The 26,858-nt window shown below is 39.7% G+C and overlaps 1 protein-coding gene across 11 annotated transcripts in view; it reads left to right on the forward strand.

Annotated features, from left to right (window-relative positions):
- The window catches only part of CTNND2 (catenin delta 2), a 669,045-nt gene that overhangs the window by 385,110 nt on the left and 257,077 nt on the right, over nucleotides 1-26,858 (forward strand). For all 11 annotated transcript variants that reach the window (XR_007205226.1, XM_048311841.1, XM_048311789.1 and 8 more), the window contains one exon: nucleotides 20,660-20,854. Coding sequence is in view for 10 of the 11 variants with exons in the window: in XM_048311841.1 (XP_048167798.1) it covers nucleotides 20,660-20,854 (195 nt within the window). In the remaining variant the exon portion in view is untranslated. The remainder of the gene's footprint in view (nucleotides 1-20,659; nucleotides 20,855-26,858) is intronic.

A 26,858-nucleotide genomic window follows, 5' to 3' on the forward strand; every position in this document is an offset into this window, starting at 1 on the left:
GTTTGTTACTATGGCGAATCCCTTCTCTGCCGCGATCAGAACCTCTGAGCCTTTTGCAAGGAATCGCTCTTCCCCAGATTTACGGGCGGCTCTGGCGTACTTGACAAGTTTGGGGTTACTTAGCGGGAACTCCCGGTGTACCGAGTCGTGCCGAGTAAGAGGTGGCGGTGATTTGGCTCCGAGTGCTCTTTGGGGAACAGGCTGTTACAGCTGATTTAATGTCTCTGTAAACGCAGACTTTGAGCAGATCCTACAAGTGAGATACTGGTGCGCTGTTCTCTAAACCATCTCTCTGCTAAACTGAGCATCCTTCAGGGGTGGGTTTTTTGTGTTCTCAAAATTTCCAGTTTCATTGCTATAGTAACAGCTGCTATGCTCATATGTTCTCTTGTGTGACATAAATAGATTTGAAGATAAATAGGATACATAAAGAAGTTTGCCTGAGTCTATCAGTCAGGTACACAAGTTTCTTACTGGAGTGAAGACCTCACCGCCCTTCCTCCTCTCACCCACCTGCCCTCCCCCATTCCAGCTGTTGTCAGCATCCTATATAATTCCAATGTGTCTAAACAAACAGATGGAATTAAATAATAATAATACAGTTTTGATCTATCTCCTTGTAAGAACTATTTGCTGAAGTTTTTTTCCCATTTGAAGGGCAGGGATTTTAAAACTTTATATCTTCACATATATCTATATACATACATATATATATATCTATATCTGTATATATATATAACACCACATTTTAATTTCAGAACGAGTAAAGTGACAGTATCATTAAGTTAAGGTAAAATTCAAGATCTCGGGGTGCTTATATCAAGCCAGTTGTCAAATAGTGCGTCTCAGAATACTAAGTGATTTATTTAGTAATTATATTAATACAACTTCTCCCTGCTGTAGTCCAACACACTGTCGGCCACAAGTATTAAATACTGCCTTTGTACAGTGGAAATTTAGAATTGCCACAGACTTTGTATTTTAGGGAGTTTTCTGACTTCATCCTATAGCAAGAGTTGTTTGAGCCTAAAAAGGCATGGATGGAACTGTCAGCATCAAAGGAACAGAGAAAAAAATAGATTTAAAACTTCTATACCTGTGGCTATGAGCTATTAGTATTTCCCTGATTTTTCTTACCTCTGTTCTAGGATAGAAGTCTTTGTTTTGGGAAGTTTCTAAGAGGTACAGTTCTTTTTCCTGTTTTATGTACTGTTAGCATTGGAATTTATGTTGTATTGGGGGTTTGGTTTTGTTTTTTTTTTAAAGAAGGCATTATTTATAGCATTGCAGCATCAAATCTGTGATGATAACTTAGTCCAAAATTTTTTTTTTCTGTAAGGTTTAAGGTCCAGCATAATGACTCTGAAGTGCTAGAGAAGCTGTTCGTCCTGGGCTAGATCCAAGTTGAAACGTGGATTTAGGCTTTTTTGGCCTTCTTGGCCAATAGTGCTTCTATAGACATTCCTAATAGGATTTTCTACTTTGTTTTGATTGAAAGTTAAGGAACTGACATTCATGTTCTTGGATTGCTTTTAAATAAAAGCTTTTGATAAGACTTCTGCATCTTGCATAACCTGCATCTTTTTAAAGCCTACTGCAGGGAGTTGCCTGATCTACTGATTTATGGATTTGGTCAAAAGAAAAGCCTATAGATGATGCATGCATTTAGGAAGTGGCTGGTGTATTTTTGTATGGATTTTACTATGGGAGGGAAATAGTGATTGACCATTTGAGTTTGCTGTTGAGTTTGTAAAAACTGATAAAGCAAGACTAACTTTGCCAAGTGTTGGGCTGATCAGAACAGACATAACAATCTACTGGGTCACTAGTATCTTAGGGATTTGGTTTTAGGATATGTAAAACCCCTCGTTGTTCTATTTTATAACAAATGGAAAATCATGTAACTTGAATTAGGGGGCAGATATGCAGAGAGAGAGTATTGCTACTTGAAAGACTCAGTGTAAGCAACAGTATGTTAGTAAATACCTTTTCTCTTTTCCCCCCCCCCCCCCCCCCCCCCCCGCAGTGGTGACAGCCTTTCAAGTAGTCCTTGAAAGCAGCTCTATCACATGATCCACTCTTTTGCAAAGGTTTCCTATTGTGTGCTCCTACCCCTTATTTTCCACTGCCATTCTTATGCATGTTCCTCATGGCCTCCCTGCCATCCCAGAGTTACACATTTGCTGGCAGTGTTAAGTGCCTGACTAATCTTCTAGACTTTCACTGGATTCACTGGAGTCAATGGACTACTCAGAGGCTTAAAATTAGCATATGCTTTGGAGTTAGCCAGGATCAGATGTTACAGATACTACTGAGGCAATCTTAATTTCTTCTTTTTTTCTGTAGGTATTTTTGCTCAGAACAGTTTTGGAATTTGAGCTGTAAGTGTATTATATTTTTGCAGGAGTTTTTCAGTCATTAGAAAAAATGTTAGAAAAATGTGTTAGAAATCAAACCCACTGAGAAGGAGAGTAAGCAATTGTATTTTGAAAAGCTAATGGTCAACAAATAGTGGTTTTGCTTCTTGTTCAAAACATCCAAAGATGAGTTGAAGTTTTTTTGGGGTTTTTGAGAGTGAGAGAGGAGGAGGAGGAATGAAGAATAGTTGTCACATTGCACTGATTGATGGCTTGCCTGCTGTGATTAATGTGAAGTTGCATTGATATGTATGTGTCATCACAGGGATGATGTTAAACTCAGTAATCTTATTTATATCTGGCAATAAAAAAATAAGTATTTGTAGTAATTACTAGAAACACAAATAATGCATTTGTTTTAATTATTTTTGCATGATACCAGAAATTTGTCCTGGAGCTATCTAGTTCATGAATACTACTGGGTTTCAGTGTGCTAAACAAGCCAAACTGTATCAGTGCCAGACTTAGATATTTAAAAGAGAAGTCATTCAGGTAAGATACATTTTTTAAAACATTCAAATAAAAAGTTACATAGATGGCCCAAAACATAATCTGTGTAAAACTTAACTGAGAAGATGGCATTATTTATATTAATTTCCTACAAATTCGATTATGAAACAACTTGAAATTATAAAAATGGCAATTCTTAGACTTCATCCTGAATTTCAAATGAGACATGCAACAGCGTGCAGTGACTCAGTTTTAACCGAGTAACCTTAGAAACGTCTTCAGAAATGGCTTTTAATCTAGTTATATTTGAGCTGCTGCCACTGCCAAGTGTGTGTGTGTATGGGTGTGTGTGTACATGTGTATATAGTGGCTCTGCTGAGCGTACATTTGCTGTGTTTATTCTTAGTCTAGCTGCTTCATTGCTATCATCTGCAATTACAGTTTTAGAAGTAGTTTTCTGCTCTGCACTGCTCCAAAGCATATTCGACCGTCTGTTCAAGCAGCAATCCAAATCCAGAAAGCACAGCTTGTAAATACCTTCTTGCAGCTTCCACACCTGGACTGAGCTTCGGAGTGCTGCTAGGAGCCAAACTCAACAAAGCAGCCCGTTTTGCTTGGAAGGAGGAGCATGAAGGACAGCAAGCAGCAGAAACATGTGAAAACAGGAGGCAGGTCATGGCACAGGTGCCCACTCTTCATGCTCTTCTGAAGCATCTCCTGCTGGGCAGAACCCGACAGACAGTACTGGAGGAGTACTGAGTTTGTTTGGGAGCAAAGGCGAAGGAGGCAGTTAAAGTGTGTTGTTCAGGTGGTTTGTGCCTCAGGTTATGTGGCTGGGAGCAGCCCCGATGTTACAGAGCCACTCCTCCCTCTTCACCCAGGTTTAGGGAAGACTAGGGACACCTAAGGCAATGGAAAGTAAGTTTATGCATTGCCTTATTACAAAAAGCTAAAATGATGATAATCCTGCTTGAAGACTGCACCATGTTTCATAAGCTGTACCAAAAGGTTAAGTTTAAGAAATGAGTTTAGGTGTGAATCACGTGCTGTAATGTTAGGTGGAAAGAATATTCTACAGCTATCTTTCCTGTAGTGGTGACATGTTCCGCTGAAACAGGAGCTGCAGCATCCCTCTAGACAGCCCTGATGCTACCTACCACTGTTGGAAACTTCAGTGCTCAGCCTGGTGTTTACAATCTTCTTTCAAGTCCCTGTAAAATCAAAATGGAAAGGAATTTTTCCTTCCTGAGTAGGACTGTTTGTATGCACTTGTAGTATTAACGTTAAAGTAACACCAGTTTATAAAAATGTGGCATGGGTTAATACATAAAATATGCTTTCCACTCTTTAATGAGCAAAGAGTTCTAAGTTTATCAGGGTCTTAATTGATTCCTTCTGCTGCTTCATCTGTTTTGCCTCACTCTTCTCTCTCTTTGCCAAGGACCTTCCTTTACCCTTTTTCCTTCTATAAACTTTTCACTGCATATGATGTGTTGAACCGTGGTTTCCTGTTGGGTTTTATGGCAGAACTTCTATTTGATGGTGAGTGTTGACATGTTTTAGCATGTCAGTGTGCAATTATAGGGGCACAGAACAGCTTAAGCAGCTTTGTATGGGGTAACTGATGAGCATTAACACTAGCATGGATTGATGTTTCCTTTTGACTGCACAAAGATATTGGATCATCTGTATATCACTAGTTCATTGCTATCTTTAAAAATATTATCTTGTTAAGAGGTCTCTAGTAAATCCCACTGTACTATGTATTTGTGCTAGAGTAGCTACATTGCTGTTAAGTTACAGCCAAAGTGAATATAAATCATCCCAGAATTAAAAGTTCCCTGTGCCTTTAAATCCCCACCTGAGACACTGGGCTGAGCTAATAAAACAGTCTAGGTGTGATGTACCATTGTACTTCTTTGGACAGGCAAGGAAGAAAAATATTAGGATTTTTTTTTGGGGGCTTTAAGATAAGCTCTTGGACCATCTGTGTGATTGATCATAACAGAAAGGACACTCAGTTGTTTCCCATAACTATTTTGTATTTTTACAGAATCCCGTGAGTATCTCTTTTCTAGGGAGAACCAAATTGCTTCATTAATTTTAACCAAAATAGTTTTCCATAGATTTTTTTCTAAATTTTTTTTCTTTGTTTTTATTAGCTGGAAAATTCCTTTACCTGCTGTCAGAGTCTTTACACATGAGAACACCGTTAATGCTCCTTTGTTCTGGGACTTACACTGAAGTCTTCTACTCTTGTTTTGAGACTCTTTCAGATAAGAAAACCAAGTGGAAGATTTTGAGTAATATCCAGCAATATTTCAGATATTAATCAGAACTTAGAGTTTGGTGTCTTTCTGATACAAAATTACTTTTTTCCATGTTGCAGCCTGGAGGTTAGATATGCTGGTGTTGGTTTGGAGTTGATACAAATACACAACTCAGTGTTCACTTTGCTTTTCTTTGTCAGTTATTCTACCTATTTACTCAGCAATAGTTATGATTCTAATTGTTACAACTGGAACCTTTACAATGGTGCTAAATTCCAGCTTTAAAAAGGTAACCACAATGGACAGTACAGCAAAAAAGGAGAAGGAATAGGGATAACTTTGAAATATGTTATTATTGCCATGATTTTCGCTCCTGTATCTTTCAGATCTGGCTTACATGAAATTAATTCGCTTGTAGGAGAGGAATAATTGACAAAAGCCAAATACAGAAGCCCCATGTGCATCTTTGAGCTAATGAACTTGATCTTTGGCTCCCAGTGTGAGCAAACACAAGAAATATGTCTAAACTTGGGTCCTGTTGTCTTACTGATCACCACCTTTCCCTTTGCTTCCCATTCTTGAGAAGGGAAATTGTTTGACTGATCCTCCTAATGGTCTTTCAGAGGGGTGTGAAATCAATAATATTGCAAACTAAAAAGCTTTTAGGCAAAGAACACCAGTGTGCAGCACGGCTGAAAATGGGTTCAACTTGTATAAAGCTGCAAGTATTTTAGCCAAGTGACTGGAAACTGAGTGGCAGTGGCTGTTCCTGGGATTTTAGGTGAATGTAACATCAGATATGCTTCTTGGGACTACTGAAGGCTGTGCTGTTGCTTGGTGACCACACATGTGGTTTCTGGCCTCTGGTCCTGAACTTTAGCAATGTACCTCAGAAGGCCAGGATTCAAATTTAAGCGTGCGAGTCACTAGAAGAAATTCCCTAAGCATCAGAGCAGAATTTTGAATGTCTTTGCTTATATACCTGCTGAGCAGGAGCACAAGAAGGAGGTGAAGTTGAAAAAAAGCTAACAGAGAAGAGTCTATGCCCTTAGCAGAAGGATGGTTAAACCAAGGAGCTGGAATTTGCCAGTGTTTCTTGACTACTGAAATCCAGTGGAATGCATGAAGTCAAAGAGCAGTGTTTTGGGAGCCTGCCTTCATGGAACTTAGGTTAGAGCAACAGAAATACATTAACCAGTGTTGGCACTGCAGTTCATATGCTTGTCTTGTTTATGTTGATCTGAGTTCTGTCTCATATATGAGATAGCAGGAAGAGAATATGGCCTCATAAATGATTATACACCCAAAATTTTGGGTCTTAAGGGCATGCTAGTGAGGCTGAGTCTCATCCTTGCCTGTTACAACCCATTTTTGCCTTCAGGTCTCAATGGTGTCCTCTTGTTCCTCTTGTCCTCTGCTGTTGTATGGACTAGGGAGTATTAGGCAAAGGCAAGGTGCCCTTCTGTCAAATTTCTGACACTCAGGTTTTTGTGGCATCAGTGAAAATACTTGTTTGTGCTGTACAGTCTAAAATGGGATGACTGTGTTTGTCTTGCTTGTGCACTGGGCAAAGAAGGCACATGTGAAAGATGCAGCTTCCTCAGTCTCAAACCCTGTTGCAAGGCCTTATCCAGTAGCCTGGAAATATTTGTTGCAAAAGTGTTGATAAAAAGTGACAGAAATCTTATGTTCACCATGGTCTTTCAGTATTTATGGGAAGTGAGAACATGCCCTTCATTTTTACTGTGGGGGAAAACATCATCCTCTCCAGTTACTGTGGCACAGAAACTGTTAGGAGTAGATGGAGTAGCTGAGATTTAGAAAGTCAGTATACAGCTCATTGTAACGTGAGCATTCATTTGTTGGGATATCTCCTAGCTTTTTGGTGGTTGTGTGCACACACTCCCTTTAAAGCAGTGCAGGTGCCGCTGATCAAAAGTAATTAATTATGACAGAAAGAAGATGGTAAAATGGGCATTTGAGGAAGGCTCTCTTTATTTAAGGCTAAATAAAGGGTGGGGAGGTGCCTATGTCTGCCTGTGCCAGTTGCAGAGTGCTTAGAGGTAAAACATTACTTGTCAGTGATGGCAGCTGCCAGAAGCTAAACTGGACCAAATTTGCTCTATGAGCAATCACAGGAGATAAATGGGGCAATTTTTCAGTAATTGTAGGGTCAAATTTGAAGATCACATAGATGTGGACCCAGAACTGAATACCTTTTGGGTTTATAAAAGTGGTATTGGAGAGGACAGAGAGATACTGTCTAATGATAATGAATTCATGGAACTGTACATTATCGTAAGTGCTTAGAAGCAAAAGTCACAATTTGATATGCTGAAATGAGGAGGACCAAGTGATGACTAATCTTACAATTATAAGGCACGGCATGTGAAACTGCCAGTTGGATCACATAGATTTTTAGTAAGTACATCAAGTTGCGACTTACAGTGTGTAAGTGGAGAAGTGTCCCTGCCCATGGCAGGGGGTCAAAACTAGATGATCTTTAATAGGTCCCTTCCAACCCAAACCATTCTATGATGGTGTAATAGAAAAATGCCATATTAGTTTGAATACAAGTGGTTCATGCAATCCTCCCTTTACTGAGGAGATTTTTGCATATGTTTTTCTACATTTACTTCCTCCATAGTGTATGTTTATGTCTTGCCTTATGGCCCCTTATCTTCTCTGTCCAAACCATCCCTTTTATCAGCTAGCCAGCTGTGCTGCTCTCAGGCAGTAAAAGCTTTTGATCATAGGGCTAAAGCTGTCCCTGGGTTTAAAGAGTGTTGCCTGAGAGGAAAGCAAGGGTGGATGAAGGAGCTGTGACCCTCTGATAGTAGGACAGATTTCCTGTCACTGGAGAGCAAAATGACACCTCTGCATGGGGTCTTTCCCCCACCCGCCAACTTCCCTGAGCATCCTGGTTCAGCGGGAATGCAGTCATGTTTACATTTGCTCACCAAAAGGTGTCATGAGCTCTTCAAAGTCCTGGGATCATGGTCTGTAAAGGAGGGTGAGTTGGACTCTTTCAGATACTTGTCGGGGAAAAGAAGGTGGAGGGAGACAATATGACAGCCCTTTGTGAGTTTGGGACTAATACACCCTGAAGAAAGGGAGGAGTGAGTGAAAGAAAAATTGTAGACCTGCTAATTACAGTGCTCTTTGGACATTACAACAAAAACTGATAGAAAGGATAGTATAAGGCATGGAGGTAGTAAATGGTTAATAGGATAATTTCTGACATGAGTTCTCCAGAAACAGATTGTGCTGGAATGACCTGCTTACTGACCTTTTCTTAGATGATATTTGATGTCTTTCTATTTCCTGTCAGGGCTCTGAGCATGCATTTTCTGTAGTGCCACTTGGGAAATGTTTAGTTAAGCTAGAGAAGATGGATATTCCTGCAAGAGTGTACTTGGGCAGGGACCTGGGTAAAGGAACATTGTCAGTTTGTCATTTTGAATACTGAAGTAATGGAAAGGAAGGGTACTACTAATAAAGTTCCACAAGGAGAACTCTTTTGGCTACTTGAAAAATACCTCTTCATTTTATTAACTTGGCACAAAACTGTGTAATAAGCCAAGGAAACTTCTTGATAGTGGAATATTAGGAGGCATTTTCTGAAGAGAAGAAGATAAATCCTGTGTAGAAAGAGTTTTGCAGATGGGAAGGAAAGAACAGAATTGGAGCCAAGGCAATAACACACGTAATAGCTAGTTATGTGTTCGGCATCTTTGGCTGGAAAGAAGAGTAGGAAAATACCTGTGTGACCTGGTTGAGTACTGCATATCTCAGCCACCTGTATCAGGAACATAATAGAATATTTCATGGCCTAACATGGCCTCACATAACAAGCAAAACTGAGAGTGTTATACAGGGTTAGGACTTCATCTGGTGAACTGTACGCAGCTGTGACTCTCTGTAGGCAAGAGACACTCTTTGTAGCCTTCATCTCTTCTGAACTATCCTGCATGGATTATCAAGAAATGAAGCTTGTTGTACACAGACCTGACTTAGTGTGTTTCCTGCATTTCTCAATGGAGGAAAGGCTGCTAGATTACATAGCTGCACGTAGTAAATGGAGGTTATTCATTAAGAGTGCTGAATGCTGGTAAGAATAAATAATTTGATGAAGGATTTGCCATTCTATGAAAAAAGACAAGATTAGTTGAGTCCCTGGCAGCTTTTAGGATAGTGCATCCCTGCCCATGGTGGGGGGGAATTTGGAACTAGATGATTTTTAAGGTTCCTTCCAACCCAAGCCTTTCTATATTTTTATGATTCATCAGACCAAGGAGGGAGTGAGAGCTAAAGGCATCTTCTGAGTGGCTTTTCACCATCAGCCTTTGATTTTAGGGCTTTGACTAACCAACCATGATTTGTTTGACTGGAGCATCTTTGTGAGCTAGTGCTCCTCCGTTTTCCCTCAAAAGGTTTGAACCCAGTAGCCCTAGTGCATACAGTGACCCCCCCCCCCAGCCATGATTGCACTTTGTCTGGTCTCTGACCAAACTTCAAAGTTTTCAAGGTTTACTCATAGAAATTTTACATTCCTTCCTGTCTGAAGTTACAGTTCCTGTATCGCTCATGTCATCATTGTCTGTGTTGCATCTTGAGATGCCTTTGGCAAGAATCTGAAGCTAATGCTGAACACAACTGAGCAGTCTCCTCCAAAGTGATCTAGTTCATGTTCTGCCATGCTTAAGATCCTATCTCGTGAATCCAGGAATTCAGGAATTAACTGTTTTAGCTGAAAAGCTCTTTTTCTCTGAAGTTTATCAAGATTGTGATGGATTGCACATCACTGCTTTTTTCAGTCTGCAGTACATTTTGGACTGCTTTTGTAGAATCAGGCAAAACTTGATGCACATGTCTTCAGCCAGCCATATGGCCATGGAAGTGTTGGCTTCACAGGCAGGGCAGCCATTTGACATGCAAATGGATCAATTTGCATTTATGAATAACCAGAAACTAATTGTGTGAGAGTTCAGAATGCCTCAAGTGCTTGTCACCTTTGGACTACACCATCTCATTCTTCTAATTGAAATTACTGTTAAAGCCATTCTTGAAGCTGAACACTTCCAGTAGTTTGTTGCAAACTGCTGTGAATACATTTCTTATGTTCCTTGTCTTAGATCTGCTTTCCTTTTGCCAGTGACCTTCTTTCACCATTTGTCTCCTGCAGCATTTGTCGTGGCCATTTCAGTTTAGCATGGATTCTCTGCTGGAGTGACAGGACTCTTTCAGCCTGAGGTCCTTTTCTGGCCATGCTTTTCATCAATAATCTGAATTTGTGAGGTTAATTGCAAAGTCTGTTTTGCTGGTTTTGTTTCTTTTCTTCTCTGTTGTCACTCTTTTTTAAGTAAGTTCCTGCTGGAAAGAATCTGTAGCCATCCATTTCCTCCTTTGCTTGTTGCTTATTGTGGAAGGGTTTACATTGGTATTTTTCTGAGTTTTTGGGAGTTGGATGCTAAATGCATGCTATTGAGTGATTGCTATATTAGTAAGAATAATGAACTAAAGGAGAAAACTTTTTTTCATGGGATACAATGATTATTGCAGCATAACTTAAAGTCCTTAAGCTACTCATGTCATGGTTTTAACAGTATTCCTTTTCTTTGTCTCTGCATTCACCATTTCTTTTATTTAGGGCATCCCTGTTAGAATTGCTTTAGATTATAATTATTCTAGTAATAGGAGATTATTTTAAGTGTTCTAGCAGAGGTCTCAATGTGTATGTAATGGAAACAACCTAAAAGCAGCTTGAATAATCTTTTGAGCGTAATTGTAAAAGTGGGTAATTGTTGGTCTAGACTTCTTTACAGGCCTAACTAAATTCTTTAGCTAGATTGTATTCAAATTGATTATGTATACCTTTAATAAAATGTCCATGTTTTAACTCCTGTATTTTAAATGCAGTGAGTCTCAAATGGATAATGAAAACTTGATGAGTAATAGAGTGTGTTACAGAATATCCCGAGATACCTCCCCTTTCTTGAATTTGGCACTGAGAAAAAGACAAAGATAATGAGCTCCATTTTTTTCTCCTGGAATGTCGCATACTTATACCTCATGTTTTTGGGGAAGTCTAGAAACCAGGGACTGCAAGCAAATGCTCACTGAGGAGGAGAAAGCCTCTGAAAGGAGAAAGTGTTTAATATTCTATCAAAGATGACTTTATGTAAAAGAACAAATACTACCTGATGCTTTTCTCTATTCTCTTAGTGAAAGCCAGGTTTTTCAAAAGTTTTTCAAAAATTTTCAAAAGTTAATATTGTTCACGCATCTAATAATGTGCAATCTTCTTGTAAAAGGAATTACGAAAGATAAGTTGCCAATGCTTTTCTGTGAGCAAACCTCAGATACGGTGTCTTAGATTTCAGCTGTGTCTATCAGAAACTGGAACATAGGTTTGCAAAACAAGAACAATATTCATAATAAGTTAATACTTTTTAAAAAGTGTATGTATGATCTGGATTCATTGGAACTATGTTTGCCTCTTCCTATTAGCAGGAAAACCACCTCTTGGAACTGTGAGCTTCTAGGAACAACAGCACAATTAGATAAAGAATGCAGGTTGCCCAGGAAAAGCCAATTGAGGAATACTGTAGTTGGGCAGACTTAACATTTCATTACCCAACTGACTTTTGTTTTTTGGTGTTACCTTGCCCATAGTGTCCCAGTGACTGTTTTTCCCTTTGGGAACCACTGGCCCAAAAAGCACTTTCCTTAACAAATTCTCGGTGAAAATCTTGAGAATCTCACTTCTAGTTGGATTTAAGCTCTAGGTGTTCTTTCTGTTCTCTGTGCAGGGAGGAGTTGATGTGGAAAGGTTTTCCCCCTCCCCCTGCACCAGAGCTGCTGTGAGAACTTACTCCGTTTAAGGTTGACTGAGCTGATGCTCAGTTTGGTGTAAGGCTTGAGAGTTGCTGGGTTTTTTAGCTGCTGTGCTTTTCCACTGTGTTAAACACGATCAGAAAGTTAAATTTTCTCCAGCAGGCACTAGTGCAATAGTGCCTGATTTGTTTTGCTGGAGGCAGCAGCACTTTTTAGCAAATCACTCATGCTGCTGGAAGTGGTCTCTAGCCCTACAAAGACCTTTGGGGTTTTGGATGTTTAGCCTATACTGCTGCTTAACTAGCAGAAATTGGGTCTCCAAGTTTGCTTAGGTACGGCCTTGTGAAAGAAGAAAGCTTCAGGGAATTAAGGATGTGCTCTTACTTCCCTTTGGTTTGCAGTCCTTGTCAGTGAAGCACTCACTGTGGGGTTTCACAGGCTATCCCATAGAGGGTTTTTTTTCTGGATATTTACTTTTGGGGCATGTCTCATCAAGTACACTAGTATTTCATTCCTTTACTTGCTGAGTTGAATGCATTGCCACAGCCTCTGCATCAGCATAGAGCTCATGGTGCAACACAAACTTTTAGAGCTCAAAATTGGAAATAATAATTTTTTATCTTTTCTAGCATCAATATTAGCAAAACTTCAAGGATCTCTGCTGCTACAAAGGCCTAATATTGTTTTCAATCATCGTGAAGCTGTGGTGAACTATCCAAACAGCTTATGCAGGGCTGCTTGGCAGTGTTGCTTAGTAACATCATGCTATTGCTGAGGCACTCAGCCCTCAGTCAAAGTGGCTAGTGAGTAAGAAAGTTAGGAGCAGTGATTTGTATCACCAGATAGCAGTATCTGCTCCCATTTGGTCATGGGTCTTCTTTTCCCTTTTTTTGTAAAATTGGCAGGGTTGGGGGGCATGGAAGAGGTAGACCTTAAGAGATGAGAGTGAAAAAAACCCAAACAAACACAGAGTAACACCCAATATGATCATTTACTAAATGGTATAAAAAAAGAAATCTTATCATTTCCTTCCCTGCTGAAGGCAAGTTGTTGATGTATAGTAGTGGTTGGTTTGGGGCAGTTTCTGTTTTACATTTTTTCTTCACTGACAGTACCCTAGATCAGAAAGGAAATAGGAATTATCTCCCTGAACTTGTCTGTCACATTTAATCTGCTGTTTCTTCCTGGCTGTCTTTGCCTCTTATATCTTTGCTCCCAGTCAAACTTTCCTTTTCTGCTAGCAATTTATTTTTGATAGACTGTTTTAAGCAGGTGAATGCTTTTCAACAAAACGAGGGCAGTAGCAGAAAGAAGAAAATGCTTGGGAGGAGGTACAAATTAATGGTGTGATTTTTCTGTTTTCCCTAGATTTTTAGAATTATAGTAACTGATACAATGCTTTGCAGTGAAGTCATACTGCATGACTAAAATCATAGACAACTTAAAAAATATTTTTACCTTTATTTTTCTTTTAAATATGCTTAGAAATGTAATGTATGCCAGTATTTGGTTAAAAAATAGTTTAAATAGGATAAAAATTATGTAGGTACTTCTTACAAGATGTAAGCTTTATTGAATGATTTTTGAAGTTATTTTGGGGCCTGTTTATTACCCTTACAAAAGTATAATCCCTTTTTTTCCTCCTTCTTTCCTGTATTTTTAGCACTGATGTGAAAAATGCTGGCCCTAGTTCAGATGCTGGTTTTGCGGTGTCCCTTAAGCAGCCAAAGCCAATCTGTTTTGAGGAGACTTTCCTAAGATACTTAATCTGGTTAATGGACAAGTTATGTCTGGTAAATTCCACAGTGTGAGCTGAACATGGCAGTATCCTGACGGTGACACTGCTAATAGGTTTGACAGTGCAGTGAGAGTTTGCAAGAAACACTCCAGACCATTCATTGTATTGCACTTTAATCTTTTAAGTAGAAAACCTGAGGAAAAGCAGTCTAAGGTACTGACAGGTGAGGCAGGGCTGTTCTTTCAGTTCTGGGGACTTGAATATTGGGGCACAGACTTGTTGTTTGGTGGTGAGCTCCTACAGTGTGGGCTGAGGATGCCGAAGTAGCGTATCCATGGGGTTTTTTTCAGACACCTAGAGTTTGATACCAGTTGAAAGACATCATGTATTAGTCAGTTTGCTGAGGGCATTATTTCTTTCTTTATCTGTACAAATAATCCTGAGTCATAGAGAGAATGATGTCATGAGAATTGAAAAAGTGTAAAGATAGAAATGAGTTCTAATTCTGAGCATTCATTAGTTAATCTTTAACTCCAGTATTTCAGGAAAGAAAAACTTTATACATTTGTGTTTGTGTGTATGTAAAATCTAAACAGGTGAGAATCCTGTGTTTAAAAAAACCCTAAACCCAGTTAAAAAGAATTTACTACAGACTGCATCCTGGCTCTAGTGACTTCAGGTCTCTGGTGTGCTAGGGGCCCTGCCCAAGCTGATGTACCAAGGTGTGCATTAGCTGGTACTGCCATATGGCCTGTCATGTCTTACTGGCTAATTTAACCATCTGTCATGTCTTAACAATTTGTACTCACTTTCAGTAGTTGGGTTAGAAGTGTTTTTTTCTCTTTGGTACAGTACTTTTCATCACACAGTGCTGTTACATTCCCCTTATCTGAGTTTTATTAGTTTTATTTATGGTCGTATTACTTGTAGATAATATTTTCCTTTTCCAATGTTATGACTAGAAGATGCTTACATTCAGGCAGGCATTTTGGACATGTTTCTGCATAAATTTCTGGCACTAAACAAAGTCAGGTCAAAACGTGAGCTGTGAACATTTGACTCTACTCCTCCTGTTCACTTCTAAGTCTGCACTTGTGTTCCCATCAATTTCTTTACTATGTAAATTAAAACAGGTTAGTATCTGTAAAACAGGTTTCACTACATATGAGTTCAGACTAAAAATCCCACTATTCATATGCTCTTTCTCACATGTTGCTTTTCAGAATTGCAGTGAAGCTATGACCTGATCTACTGTATATATATATTTTTTTTTTTCTTTAATAAGGAGAGTAGCATTTCAGGACAAGCATCTAAGAGAAATTTATGTCAAAAAGGGTTTTCAGCCATTATGTACTTTTTCAATCAAAAACTTCTTTCAGTCCTTTGAAAAGCATGCACCATACCAAAGCCACAGAATTCCTGTGATTCTCTTTTAGATTCTGTGCCTGCAGTCTCTTATCTCAATGATGAGCTTACTGCAATTTTACCAATGTCTGGGGTTGGTTTGATTGTTTGTTTTTTTAAAATAAACTTGTAGTCTAAGCAATGTTGTCATTATATTTAAAATTAAAAACTGATACCGCCAGTTGTGGATCTTTAATCCTCCTTGTTAGAAAGATGGATCTTCTAAGTGTGAGGTGTTGTAGTGTGTTTAGTCTGATTTTGATACTTAAGAGCCTGAAGTAGCCTGAGATCTGCTGTGTGTTGAAAGGTGAGGGGTTTCAACAAAGTTAAATTAATTAAATTTAAGGAAGTTGTTAACATGTAACTGAGGAGGAGTAATAGAATGGTCCTTGAACATCAGCTCATGTTTCCCTAATGATGTTCCTCCATCATATACATAAGGAAATTGCTTGACAGGACTCTTGATCAATGTATTTAATGATGGAGGATTTCTGAATGAGGGCTGAATGGTTTATCTGGTTAAATCTGAATGTTTTTTTTTTTTTAACATGGAGATGATCACTTGTGTATTTCATGTTTCCAAGGAGCTCTTAAATCCTGGAGAGGAGGACAGTACTGTATGCTCTTGCTATTAGAGATGTTTAGAGAGTATCATGATTTTGTAGGGCTTCTTAAGGCTGCAGCAAGGCAGGATGACAGTTTATAAAGGCTTTCACAAGGGGCACAAATAAAAACTGTTCAAGATGTATGAAAGCATACGCAAAGGCCCGTGATCCATTTTTTTCAGTAGTCTTAATGTCTTTAGTTTCTTGAAATGGCAAATGCTGCCAATATATTGGTTTACTTTATTGACATAAACTGTCAGATTAGCAGTGTCACTCAAACATGTCTGTTGTATTTATTCTCTTAACAGCCTGCACCAGCTCTGAAGAGCAATTAGGGATTATTTTATATATTTCTCTCATGTTATGCTTCTCTGATTACAGTATCTTTCTTCCTGTGGAAAGTGAGACTGTCAAAAAAGAGCATTTTCCTAGGAAACAATTGTTTCCCTATACTACTGAAGAACACGTCTAAGTAACATGAAGAAATTTAGCTAGTAGGGTGGGCATTTTTCAAGTGTAAAGAGTGGAGATCGACTTTTTGTTCCAATTTGGTAGGACTGCACTTTTCACGTGTTCTTTCTATTGCCCCTCTTGAATGTGGGAAGAGAGGAAATACCACATGTAGGAATGTGTGTTTTCATCCGGAGGATTCTAGGTTATCATTGTTACCCTAATCCAGTTCACCTGTCTGGGGACTCAGGTGAACCTGACCTCAGACTGCTTCTAAAAGTTCCACAGTGATGCAGAAGAATGGGCATTCCACTTGCTTTCAGCTTTCAGTCTTGGAGCCTTCAGAAGACAGACAAGACTCTCCTTACTGTATGCTTTTGTGCTTAATCAGTTTCTGTTCAAAAAAGTATATTTAACAATTTTTTTTTCCTTATTTGGTGCCCTCTCACAGCTTTTTTAGAGCTGTATAATTATATACCTTCTGGTGTGATGCATCTCTGGCAATGCAATCAAATAATTTCAGTTTTTCATTAAACAAGGTTGGACTGTTGGAGTAATTAATTAATTAATTGATGGTTTCTTGAACCCCTGAATAATGGTTTTTTTCTTCTCAGTGGTTTTGGATTGGTTTGGTTTGTTTTTTTGGGTTTTTTTTTTTTGATTATTCTACTACCCCACTTCTTCACCACCATGATCATGAGAGTTCTGGATATTCTCAAGTGCTGGATACATCATCTGTAAATAACGACTTGCAGGACTGAAAGTTTAATAATGAGTTTTCTTTGAACTTGAGCATAGACCTGTCTGTGAACGGGCTTGAGGCCTGATACTTCTCTGAAGGAAAAATAGCATTGCTGTCAGGGTGGACTGGCCAGGGAATGGAACTGAGTCCATTTTCAGAGTATGTAGGAGAAAGGTGTGTGGCCTTGATTCACATCACTGCTTTGATTTCAGGCAACCCAGAGAGGGGCAGTGCTATTAGCGGGGTGAAGGGATGGCAGCTGGTTAAGAACAGGGTTTGGACAGGTGCAGTTCAGGGTAAACCATGCATTCATGATCCCTCTAAGTTTAGGGAAACCACTTCTGAGGCTGCTGAGCCTCCTTAATGCGAGAGTGCTCGGTGGGCCTTGGTAATCTTATGTTTTTTTGCTTCTTAGTAGTACATTGGTTGCTGTTTTTCCATTCTGACCTTGTTGCTTTTCCAGCCTCTGTGAGCTTCAGACAGCCTTAATGCAAGTATTTTTGAAGGCAGTGATACAGATCAGCTTGCAGCTTGGACTAGGAAAGGATGTAGCTGTTTGCTGCTAAGCCAGGATACTGGCAGGAGGCCTGTTACACCTCTCTCCTTCTCAGTGACATCAGTTCTTTGAACTCACAGTCTTTGTTTTGATCAATTATCTCAACTGTCTCTCCAGTGCCTTCCAAAGCAGCAGACTATGATGGAGGGCTGAGTGTGTAGATGAGATGGGATTCAGTTGTCTGAAATCCATAAGTTATCTGTGTGACCTTTCCTGGATATAACTCTTGGTATAACAACTACTAGTTGATTGTTGATTTTAATATTTAAATAAAATATGCAATAAAAACCTGTTGCTCCTCAGTTGAGACTTGAATAAATTAATACATAGAAAAACTTCTAAGAGCAACTGAAAAAAAATTTTAACTTAAATCAACTTGCTGTTCTATTTTTTTATACCAACTTAATAGAAACATTCAAAGTTATGATGGGGTTACATCTTTCTATAAATCTTCTGATTTATTGTCTTTTAAACTAGATTTAAGAACCTTAAAGGCTGGTAGTATTTTGTGTTTAAATATTGATATCTGATAATTTGGAAATAGTGTAGTTAAATTGCATGTAGAAAAGTATCATTTTTGCTTGAAGCTAAAGGTGTTTAAGAGATATGCTTTAAAAATGGCCTCAATTTCTGAGATTTGAGAGTGGTTTTGTTTCTAAAATGAAAATATTTTAGTTACCTGTTGAAATCTTCATTTCCTTGAAAGGTTAGAGGATTTTAACCTCACAGTGTTTTAACTCTTGAACTTTTGGGGGGATGTTCAGTCATAATGTTGCTACTCAGATACCTTCAAATTGTTTTTAGATTGCCACTTAACTGTTTTCGGTCAAATCAGCTTGGTTATGTGTTTTAGTCAAGAAGTTTCTCTGGTTATACATGTGCTTACTGTTTAGTACAGTAGTGTTAGACTCTTATTTATATGCGTAGTTTGCAAATAAATCTCTGTTTAATATTAGCATAATAAACTAATATTAAGCTTCTATTTACACTAGTATCAGCACTTGCAGATGCAGAAATATTGGTAGAGTATGAAGGAGATTAAATTAAGCCCACCTCACCAGAAGATTACCATAACAGTTTGAAAACATGTTGATATCTGGGTTATACTGCTACTGAGTTCAATGGGAAAAATCTTTTGGTTTACAGGAAGCTGGATTAGGAAGAAAATCTATTGTTCAAAAAGCACTGTTAACTCGTATGTGGGCAAAAGAATTGTCGTGCTGCTGGAATGGGTTGTAATTCTTTATTCTGTAGCAAGCCTGGTTTGTTGATTCTCTGTTGAATGTCTGAAATCTTCTCATTTTTTCTGTTTTTTTTTTCTTCTGAATACAAATTGAACCAAGTATGCAGTGAAATTTGGACATAATCACAACAGGCTGTTTTTCAGGCCACTCTGAAGGATACTAGACCTTGATGGGAGTAGTTCAGCTATTCTGAGAATCAGTCTCAAGAGTGCAGGACTAAAGAGCATTTTGAAAATGTAGACCATGAAGAATTTAATTCTGTAATAGTAATATCAACTTTCTGGATAATTGCTGTAGTTAGAGATAAAATATGTCTTCGGGATTCTTGGCAGACTTTCTAGTAAGGGGAGCAACAGAATTACTTTCAGCAGTGTGCTAATGGCAAGTCAGCCTGAAAAATGTTTGAAGGGAAAAATATGCAAATAGGGCATTCCACTGAAAACATGCATGAATATTGAAAAATTCAGAAGAAAACACTATGGCACAAGCTGATTAGAAGAAGGAAAAGGAATAAATTACTCTTTTCTCCAGATAATTTGTATTAAAGTTTAAGTAATGTTGTATCTGTGTATATTTCTCATTTCTATCCTATGTTGCTATCTCACCTTACTTCATGTCTGTGCCTTGCATTTTAAAAGTATTTAGTGTCTGGTTATGCAGCAAAACCACTGCCAACACAATGATTATGGCAGAGGCTTTCAGCAGGAATGGCTACACCCGTGGTCTGAGCAGTACAAGCTAAGCCAGTGGAACATCACCTACATCCAGGATTTCAGCCTCACAGAACAAGCAGCAGGGGCTGTAACACTTGTATCTTTGATTGCTTTTCTAAACATTTAAGTAGTGTGTTACTACTTTGTGACATTTGCCAAGTGTTACTTGCATATTTATTGCCTACTTACTTTATTCTTACCTTCCAAATGTGTGATGTTGGCATGCCATCCCCGTGACTCTCCTTGCCAATCTTGATAACAGACCTCAGAGCTGAAGTACCTAAGTGGCAAAAGGATTGAAGTGACAACTTCAATCACAGCTGGAAGTATACAAATCTCTTTTTTCAAATGTTCCAATAGAAACTATTTTTAATAGTACAGTAAGAAAATGTTTTAATAAAATCCCGTTTGATCTTGTTATTTACTGAAAAAAAAGAAATAAGCCATATCCTTAAAAATAGTTTTTTCAGGAGGCGTGTTTAATTTATTCATCCTCAGAGGATATTTAAATTGTAGAAAGTCTTAGCAACTTGATTTTTTGGGAAGTGTTGAAGACAAAATGTTGATCAGGCACAACCATTCTATTGCACTTCAGTGAAGCAACTGAAAGATCAGCCTTCATGTAAAACTACATCCATTCATCAACTCCAGCTTACTTCATTTGTAGATCTTCAGATATGAGTGTAACATGTGAAACTTGTGCTGTCTGCTGCTGCTCTTTTCTCCCCAACCCTCCTACCTCTCTCAGTCTTGGACCCGTTTAGCTGAGGACATTCCTGGGTTGCACAGCTTTTGCCTTTTTTTGTTTGTTTGGGGTTTTTGGCGGGGGGAGGAGGGATTGGTTTGGGTTTAGTTTGGGTTTGGGATTTTTGGGGGAGGCGGGTGGGGTATTTTTTCTTTTTTTTTGAGAGGAGGAGGTGGGTTCTTTGGTCTCTGTTTAAGAAGAGATGATAATCATGATATCTATCTCGCCAAAATATGTAGTTTCCTTGGAAGAAATGAGATTTTGATGTAGATACAGGCAGCTGGATGATGCAGCTAAAGTGATTAACTGGACCTGTTGCTGCGCTTGTTTGCTATTTGTATTTGCATGTTGAAAACACTTACTACTTAGTTTTGTTTGGGGATTTTTTTTTGTGTTTAAGTGCTACTTTCAAGTAAAATTTTAATAGTCAGATCCTGCATTTGTCCCTTGTTTTCTCTTTTAAATGTCTCTTTTAAATCTGTTTGCAGCTGGGTCTCGGGCATCTTACAGCAGCCAGCACAGCCACCTTGGCTCCGAGTTAAGGGCACTGCAGTCTCCAGAACACCATATAGATCCTATTTACGAAGACAGAGTTTATCAGAAGCCCCCTATGAGGAGTCTCAGCCAGAGTCAGGGGGACCCTCTGCAACCAGCCCACACAGGCACATATCGCACTAGTACAGGTAAGGTGGATGTAACCTGCATGACTGTCTTCTTGAGATATGTAACTTACTCTCTGGTACTAACTCTTCTTCTCTTTCTGATGTGCTTAACCAAATGTATTCTGTGCATGCCAGTCAAATAAAATACCTTTTGCAGATGGCAGCTATCAGTAGAACCCCAAATACATGCACAAAATGGAGAAATACTTAATGTTGTGCTGCATGTACAGTAGGTTAAGCTAATTTGGGGAGGGAGCTTACTAATGAGGAGAGAGAAAAGACTTCTATTAATCTGGTGTATTGTCTTGGAGAAAGATCTGTTGTCTCTGAAGAAATTGCTAGGATTTTTTTTTTTTTTTACTAAGGTATTTTTTGTGTTGCAAATGGACTGCAGAGTTCCTGCCACATGAAGCAAAGTGATCACTTGCTTTCAAAGTAAATCATAAGTAAATGTTCTTCCTCTCTCCCACAGATGTATGCTTTGGTATAGGTACACAGACATAAAATTGAACTATAACATAGGAAAAAACTGGTAGCATCACTGGTTTATCTATAAATAATAATGATTATCCCTGAAATGCATTGGTGTACAAGTCTTACCTGCAAAATGCCCTCTCAACCAAATGAAATACAGCTGTGGAATTTGTTGGAACCCGCAAATAGATCAAAAATCAACAGGGATATTTATGGTATTTAATGCACAAAATAATTGGAGTATATAAATGCTACAGCCAAAATAGCCTAAAGCAGATGTAGAAGAAACTTGCCTTAGGAATTGTAAGTATTTCTGGTGTTTCATCTTTACTCTGTTGATCAAAGAGGGAAGATTATGTCCATTTTCAGATCACTCCTATTTTCATCAGGGAAATGTTAAGTGCACTTTTCAGAGCAAGATACTGTGCTTTCTTTTAAAACTATTTTTTAAACTTCTTTTAAAACCCATTTCTCCAAGGGAAAAGCTGGCAGTTTTCGTGTGTCCTACCGCCTTATGCAAGTTTTGGGTGTTCAGAATACTAGAGGAAATCTTTAAAAGGAAATTTAGCCAGAGAATTATCTAGCAAAATACCTCTAACAGCTTTATGCTTTTTTGAAGAGCACCATTGCACCATTTTCCTCCTGTTAAAGAAACTACCATAGTCCTATGTTTTGTGTTGAGTCACACATGTATATGAAGAAAAACTAGTATTCTTTGTATGAAGGGGACAAAACCTCTGCCTACATCAGTGAGCAGTGAAAGCAGTGGTAGTGATTGAAACTACTGTTTCTATTGAACTTAAAGCCTCCTGTTCCACATGTGGCCACCTCATATTGCCTATATGATGCTCTCTTTCTCTGGCATGCCTTGAAGAGGGTTTCTTGTTTTGCTTGCAAAATATCCATTGGTTGTCTGTGCTGAAGTGGCAGGCTGTCTTGTGACTGTACTGTTCACAACACCTCTCTTAGGAAGGAAACCTAGTCAACACAGATAACGATTACAGTGAATTAAACTGAGACACGGGATGTTAGTTGGTTACACATGAAGATGGGTTTTCAGAAGGAAAGAGAAAAAACTAAAAAACCCATGATGAGGTGGGTAGAAGAAACATGCCCTGTGAAGGTGAGTTTTGTTTTGCTGCTTGGGATATGGATTTGAATGTTGCTGCAGGCTCACTCTGAAGAAAGACCCCGTCAGTCCAGCTTTGTGTTGGGTTGATCCTCCCTTGCCTTCCCCCTTGCACCCCTATTATCAGGGTCAGGGGAGATGAAAGCGGATGGATGTGTGCCAGGCCAATCACTCTGTTGCTCTCTTGGTAGCTGTCAGCTGCAGATGCTGTCAGCCTTTCACACAGCCGGGCTGAAGAGCTGTCAGCACTCAGAGGGAATTTTGATCTGGATTGGATCAGCTTTCAGTCTCCTGCCTCTGGCACAAATACCAATAGGAACGTATCCTTTCTGAGGGAGACCATACAATTTATTTCAAATTAACAGAAAGGAGGGAAAGGAGTTCAAGTGAAGTTTGCACATATTTTTTCTCCTTTACTGGGTTTTCTTAAGTGTTTTTTTTGGTTGGTTGGTTTTTTTGTGTTGCAGTGGGGTCTCCTGCAGCCTGCAATAGACAGCGAGGCCCGTGGAAAGAAACAGGGAGAGATTCTTGATAGAAGTTTCAGAGATCTTTATTCTCCAGCCACATGGCCGAGGCACTGCCGAAGAACTGAGTAATCGCGGGACAATCAGGGTCCTCCCCACACAGGGGAACACGAAACAACCAAAGGGGAACAGGATTAGGGTACATGTGACCAGGGAGCAGGGAGACCCTGTGCCTAGGCCATGCCTCTACCCCAGGGTCCCCTCTCCCAGGACCCCATGGCAGAGGGGAGGAACCCCAACATTTTTGTTTGTGGGGGTTTTTTTTAATTTTAGGACTAGATTGCTATTTGGTGTAAGATATGAGGGATGTAGATAACTGTGTACTCCATGAAGATATGTGCCAAGGCTTCATGGCCTGTATATTCTGTGTGCATGAGTTATGGCAGAGTGGGGAGCTTTAAGACTTCACTGCACTCCTTTGTAGACCATAGTTCACACCCTTTGTCTATCACAAAAATAGCTTTATTCACGAAGATGTTGCATGCTTTTCCACATCTGACATAAAGACAAGGAAGGCAAACTTAGTCTAAGGATGTTATCCAAAACCTGGATTTTTTTTTCTCTGCAGCTAACACTGCCCATTGGAACTAAAAATTAAGTTAATTATACTTGCAAACCATTTAAATTTTTTAGATTTTTATGGGGGTTTTTTTTGTTGGTTGGGTTTTCTTTTAGTTTTGTTGTACTTTGTGGGCTTTTGGGAGATTTTTTAATGGCTTTTTGGTGTTGGGTTTTTGTTTGGTTGGTTGGTTTGTTTTGTTTGGTTTTTTTTGGTTTTGGTTTGGGTTTTTGGGGGTTTGTTTGTTTGATTTTAAAGAATATTATTCCTGAATTTGAAAATTTCACTAATTTTGGAAAAGTAACCAAGAATAGTTACTTAATGTAGACATCACCTCTTTCTCTTTTGTGAGCCCTTAAATACCTACTACATTCAAAAATGTTTACACAACTAAGAATAAAGCCCTCTCACGAGTTTTTCATCTTCTAGGTGAATGAACCTTCAGTAAGCAAAATTCAATAAACTAAAATTTCCCTATGGGGTAAACTAAATTAAGTTTGTTCTATATACTCACTGGTTTTTGGGTGATGTTTTGGTTTATAGTTTTTGTATTTGTATTTCACTTGAAAAAGAAATGCATGATGATAGTTCTGCAGTACATACTGCAAAAGGTACAAAACATGTCTGAACATCTCCATTAATAGCTTTAGATAGGGGCAGGATGAATTCTTCATAGAATCACAGAATGGTTTGTGTAGGAAGAGACTTTAAAGATTATCACATTCCATCTTCCCTGTCACTGGCAGGAAACCTTTCACTAGACCGGGTTACTCAGAGCCCCATCCCGCCTGGTCTTGAGCACTTCCAGGGATGGGGAGTCCACAGGTCCTCTGGGCAACCTGTTCCAGTGCCTCACTATGTTCACAGTAAAGAACTTTTTCCTAATATCTTATTTAAACCTATCCCTCTGTAGTTTAAGTCCATTCCCCCTTGACCTATCACTTAATGCTCTTGTGAAAAGTCACTCTCCAGCTCTTGTAGGCCCTCTTTAGGTACTGAAGGAGGCTCTAAGTTCTCCCTGGAGCCTTCTCTTCTCCAGGCTGAACAGCCCCAACTCTCTCAGCCTGTCCTCACAGGGGAGGTGCTCCAGCCCTCTTATCATCTTGGTGGCCTCCTCTGGACTTGCTCCAACAGGTCCCTGTCCTTCCTGTGCTGGGACCCCAGAGCTGGATGCAGCACTGCAGGTGGGGTCTCACCAGAGCAGAGCAGAGGGGCAGAATCCCCTCTCTCGCCCTGCTGGCCACTCTGCTTTGGATACAGCCCAGGACATGTTTGGATTTCTGGGCTCCAAGCACACATTGCCAGGTCATGTTGAGCTTTTCATCCACAAACACTCCCAAGTTCGTCTCCCCAGGTCTAGTCTTGATCCATTCTCCTGCCAGCCTGTACCTGTGGTGTAAATCATAACTGGGTGTGTTACTGTCATGCTGTCTAACCTAAAAATAATGTTTCAAGTTTGACAGCAGTAGCTGTAAAACCTCTTTTGCTTGTTAAGCTTTTACTTAACAATCCCTTTTGGTCTTCAAAGGGTAATGCCTTCTCTCATATATAAGAAGTACCAGCCCAAACTTTTGCACTGAAAGTAGCAGTAAGTGTGGAATTCTACTTTTGAAATGGGAATCCTGAAAGGATATGCTTGGAGGGAGTACTCAGACACAATACAAGAAGCAAATTAATTTATTTCCTGAATAGCAACTTACAGCTTGTGTTTGTAACCCAGCTAAATAACACTAATAATTTTTGTTCAAGCAGGTTGGTTACTTATTTTCCTCATAAACCTAAAGGTCTTGAATTATTCATATAGTAGAGATAAGCTTATTTGATGGGATGTTTACATGAACACTGGTGGAATTTGAAGAGGGCTGTTAGTTAAGAGGGAGGAAGGGTTGCCTTTCAGCCAGAGTGGCACACAGAATCAGTGATTGTTTGCTTATTTGCAGAAGTAGAATTTCGGATTAGAGGTTTAGTCTATAGTTTTTGACATTTAATCCACATCAAACATGAAACCAGGCAAAACAGGCAAAATCACACTATTTTGCAAGCCTGGGATTTCTGTAGCTGCCTTGAGGACAAAGCATCCTCACTGCTCTGGTTCTGGGCTATCGGAGCTGACCTGCAGCTCAGGAGCACTGCTTTGGCAGCTGTGGAATCTCAGTGAACAGTTGTCATCACATGCTTCTATTGTGGTCCCTCAGAGAAACAGATGAGCCCTCTTCTGTAAAAAGGATGTAATTTCCAGATAAAGTTTGTAAAAGCCTTGGAAGAGTACTGTCCCCAGTGGTCTGGGAGGGAGTGATGAGAAATTGGAGAGCTGTGCTTGTTCTGAACTCTCTGCAAACAGAGACTTATCAGATAAGTGTTGCTGCATAAGAGCACTGGTGCAGCTGGTGAACTGTGAACATTCAGATCTTAAAACCTGCAGAGTACTTATGATTTAAGAGTGCTCATTGGTTTCAGGGGCTGCAGGCGAATATTTTTGACCCCAACCGTGCACAAGTGACAAGGATGAACCAGCAATTGCACCGGAGGAGTGAACCTGCCCTCCTCAGCTCTGTGAAGGATGTGTGCATCTCACTGGCGTCAGGGGAACCCTGGCAGCCATGATGAAAGCTTAGGGATGCTCTTGGGATGCACAAGCTGGGAATGGTCTCTGTCTCAGTCCCCTGAAGGTCACCACGGGGAAGGCAGAGTGATGCAATTCAGTCATACTTGAATGGAATTCAAAGTCCAGCAGCTTTATGTGGTTACGCGACCACTTGGCGCTCGTTGGAGTGCTGGGCGCACAGAGCTGAGCTGCCTCCTTGATGAGGACAGGGCATGCAAGGTGCTGCAAAGACCCTTCTGAGAGCATTAGGAGAATGAGGAGTAGTGTCTGTGATTGATACTGCTGAAATTCAAGAGAGGCCTGAAAGGAAGGATTTATTGAAAGGAGGCTGGACAGTAGTAGGGTAGGCAGTAAAAGTTTGTATTTTCTCTGAAGAGTCGCTTAGGGATGGATTTGAAGGGCTTATGAGGCATGCTCTTGCAATGGGTTACCTATCAGGGAAGGTGTTTATGGCAGGTGCACTCCTGCAGCACTTCTTGTGCTTCCTTCAAAGCTGCCTGATGTCCTGTGCATGCAGGCAGTTGCCAGGCTGCCCTCAGGCTTCTCTGATGGCCTCCATTCCTTCAGGCAATTCCCTGAGATTCCTCCCACTGATGCTTAGGTGGTTCTACCAGTGCACCAGCACCTCTGAAACTGTCTGTTATCAAAAGCTGTGCTGCCACAGGCTGCACCACTTCCTGGGCACCATGGCAGAGACTACCGATCCAAGAGAAGAGGCCTGTGGAATTTGTGAT

This window comes from Corvus hawaiiensis, chromosome 1 (genome assembly GCF_020740725.1).
Source record: "Corvus hawaiiensis isolate bCorHaw1 chromosome 1, bCorHaw1.pri.cur, whole genome shotgun sequence".
In the NCBI taxonomy this organism is placed as follows: domain Eukaryota; kingdom Metazoa; phylum Chordata; class Aves; order Passeriformes; family Corvidae; genus Corvus; species Corvus hawaiiensis.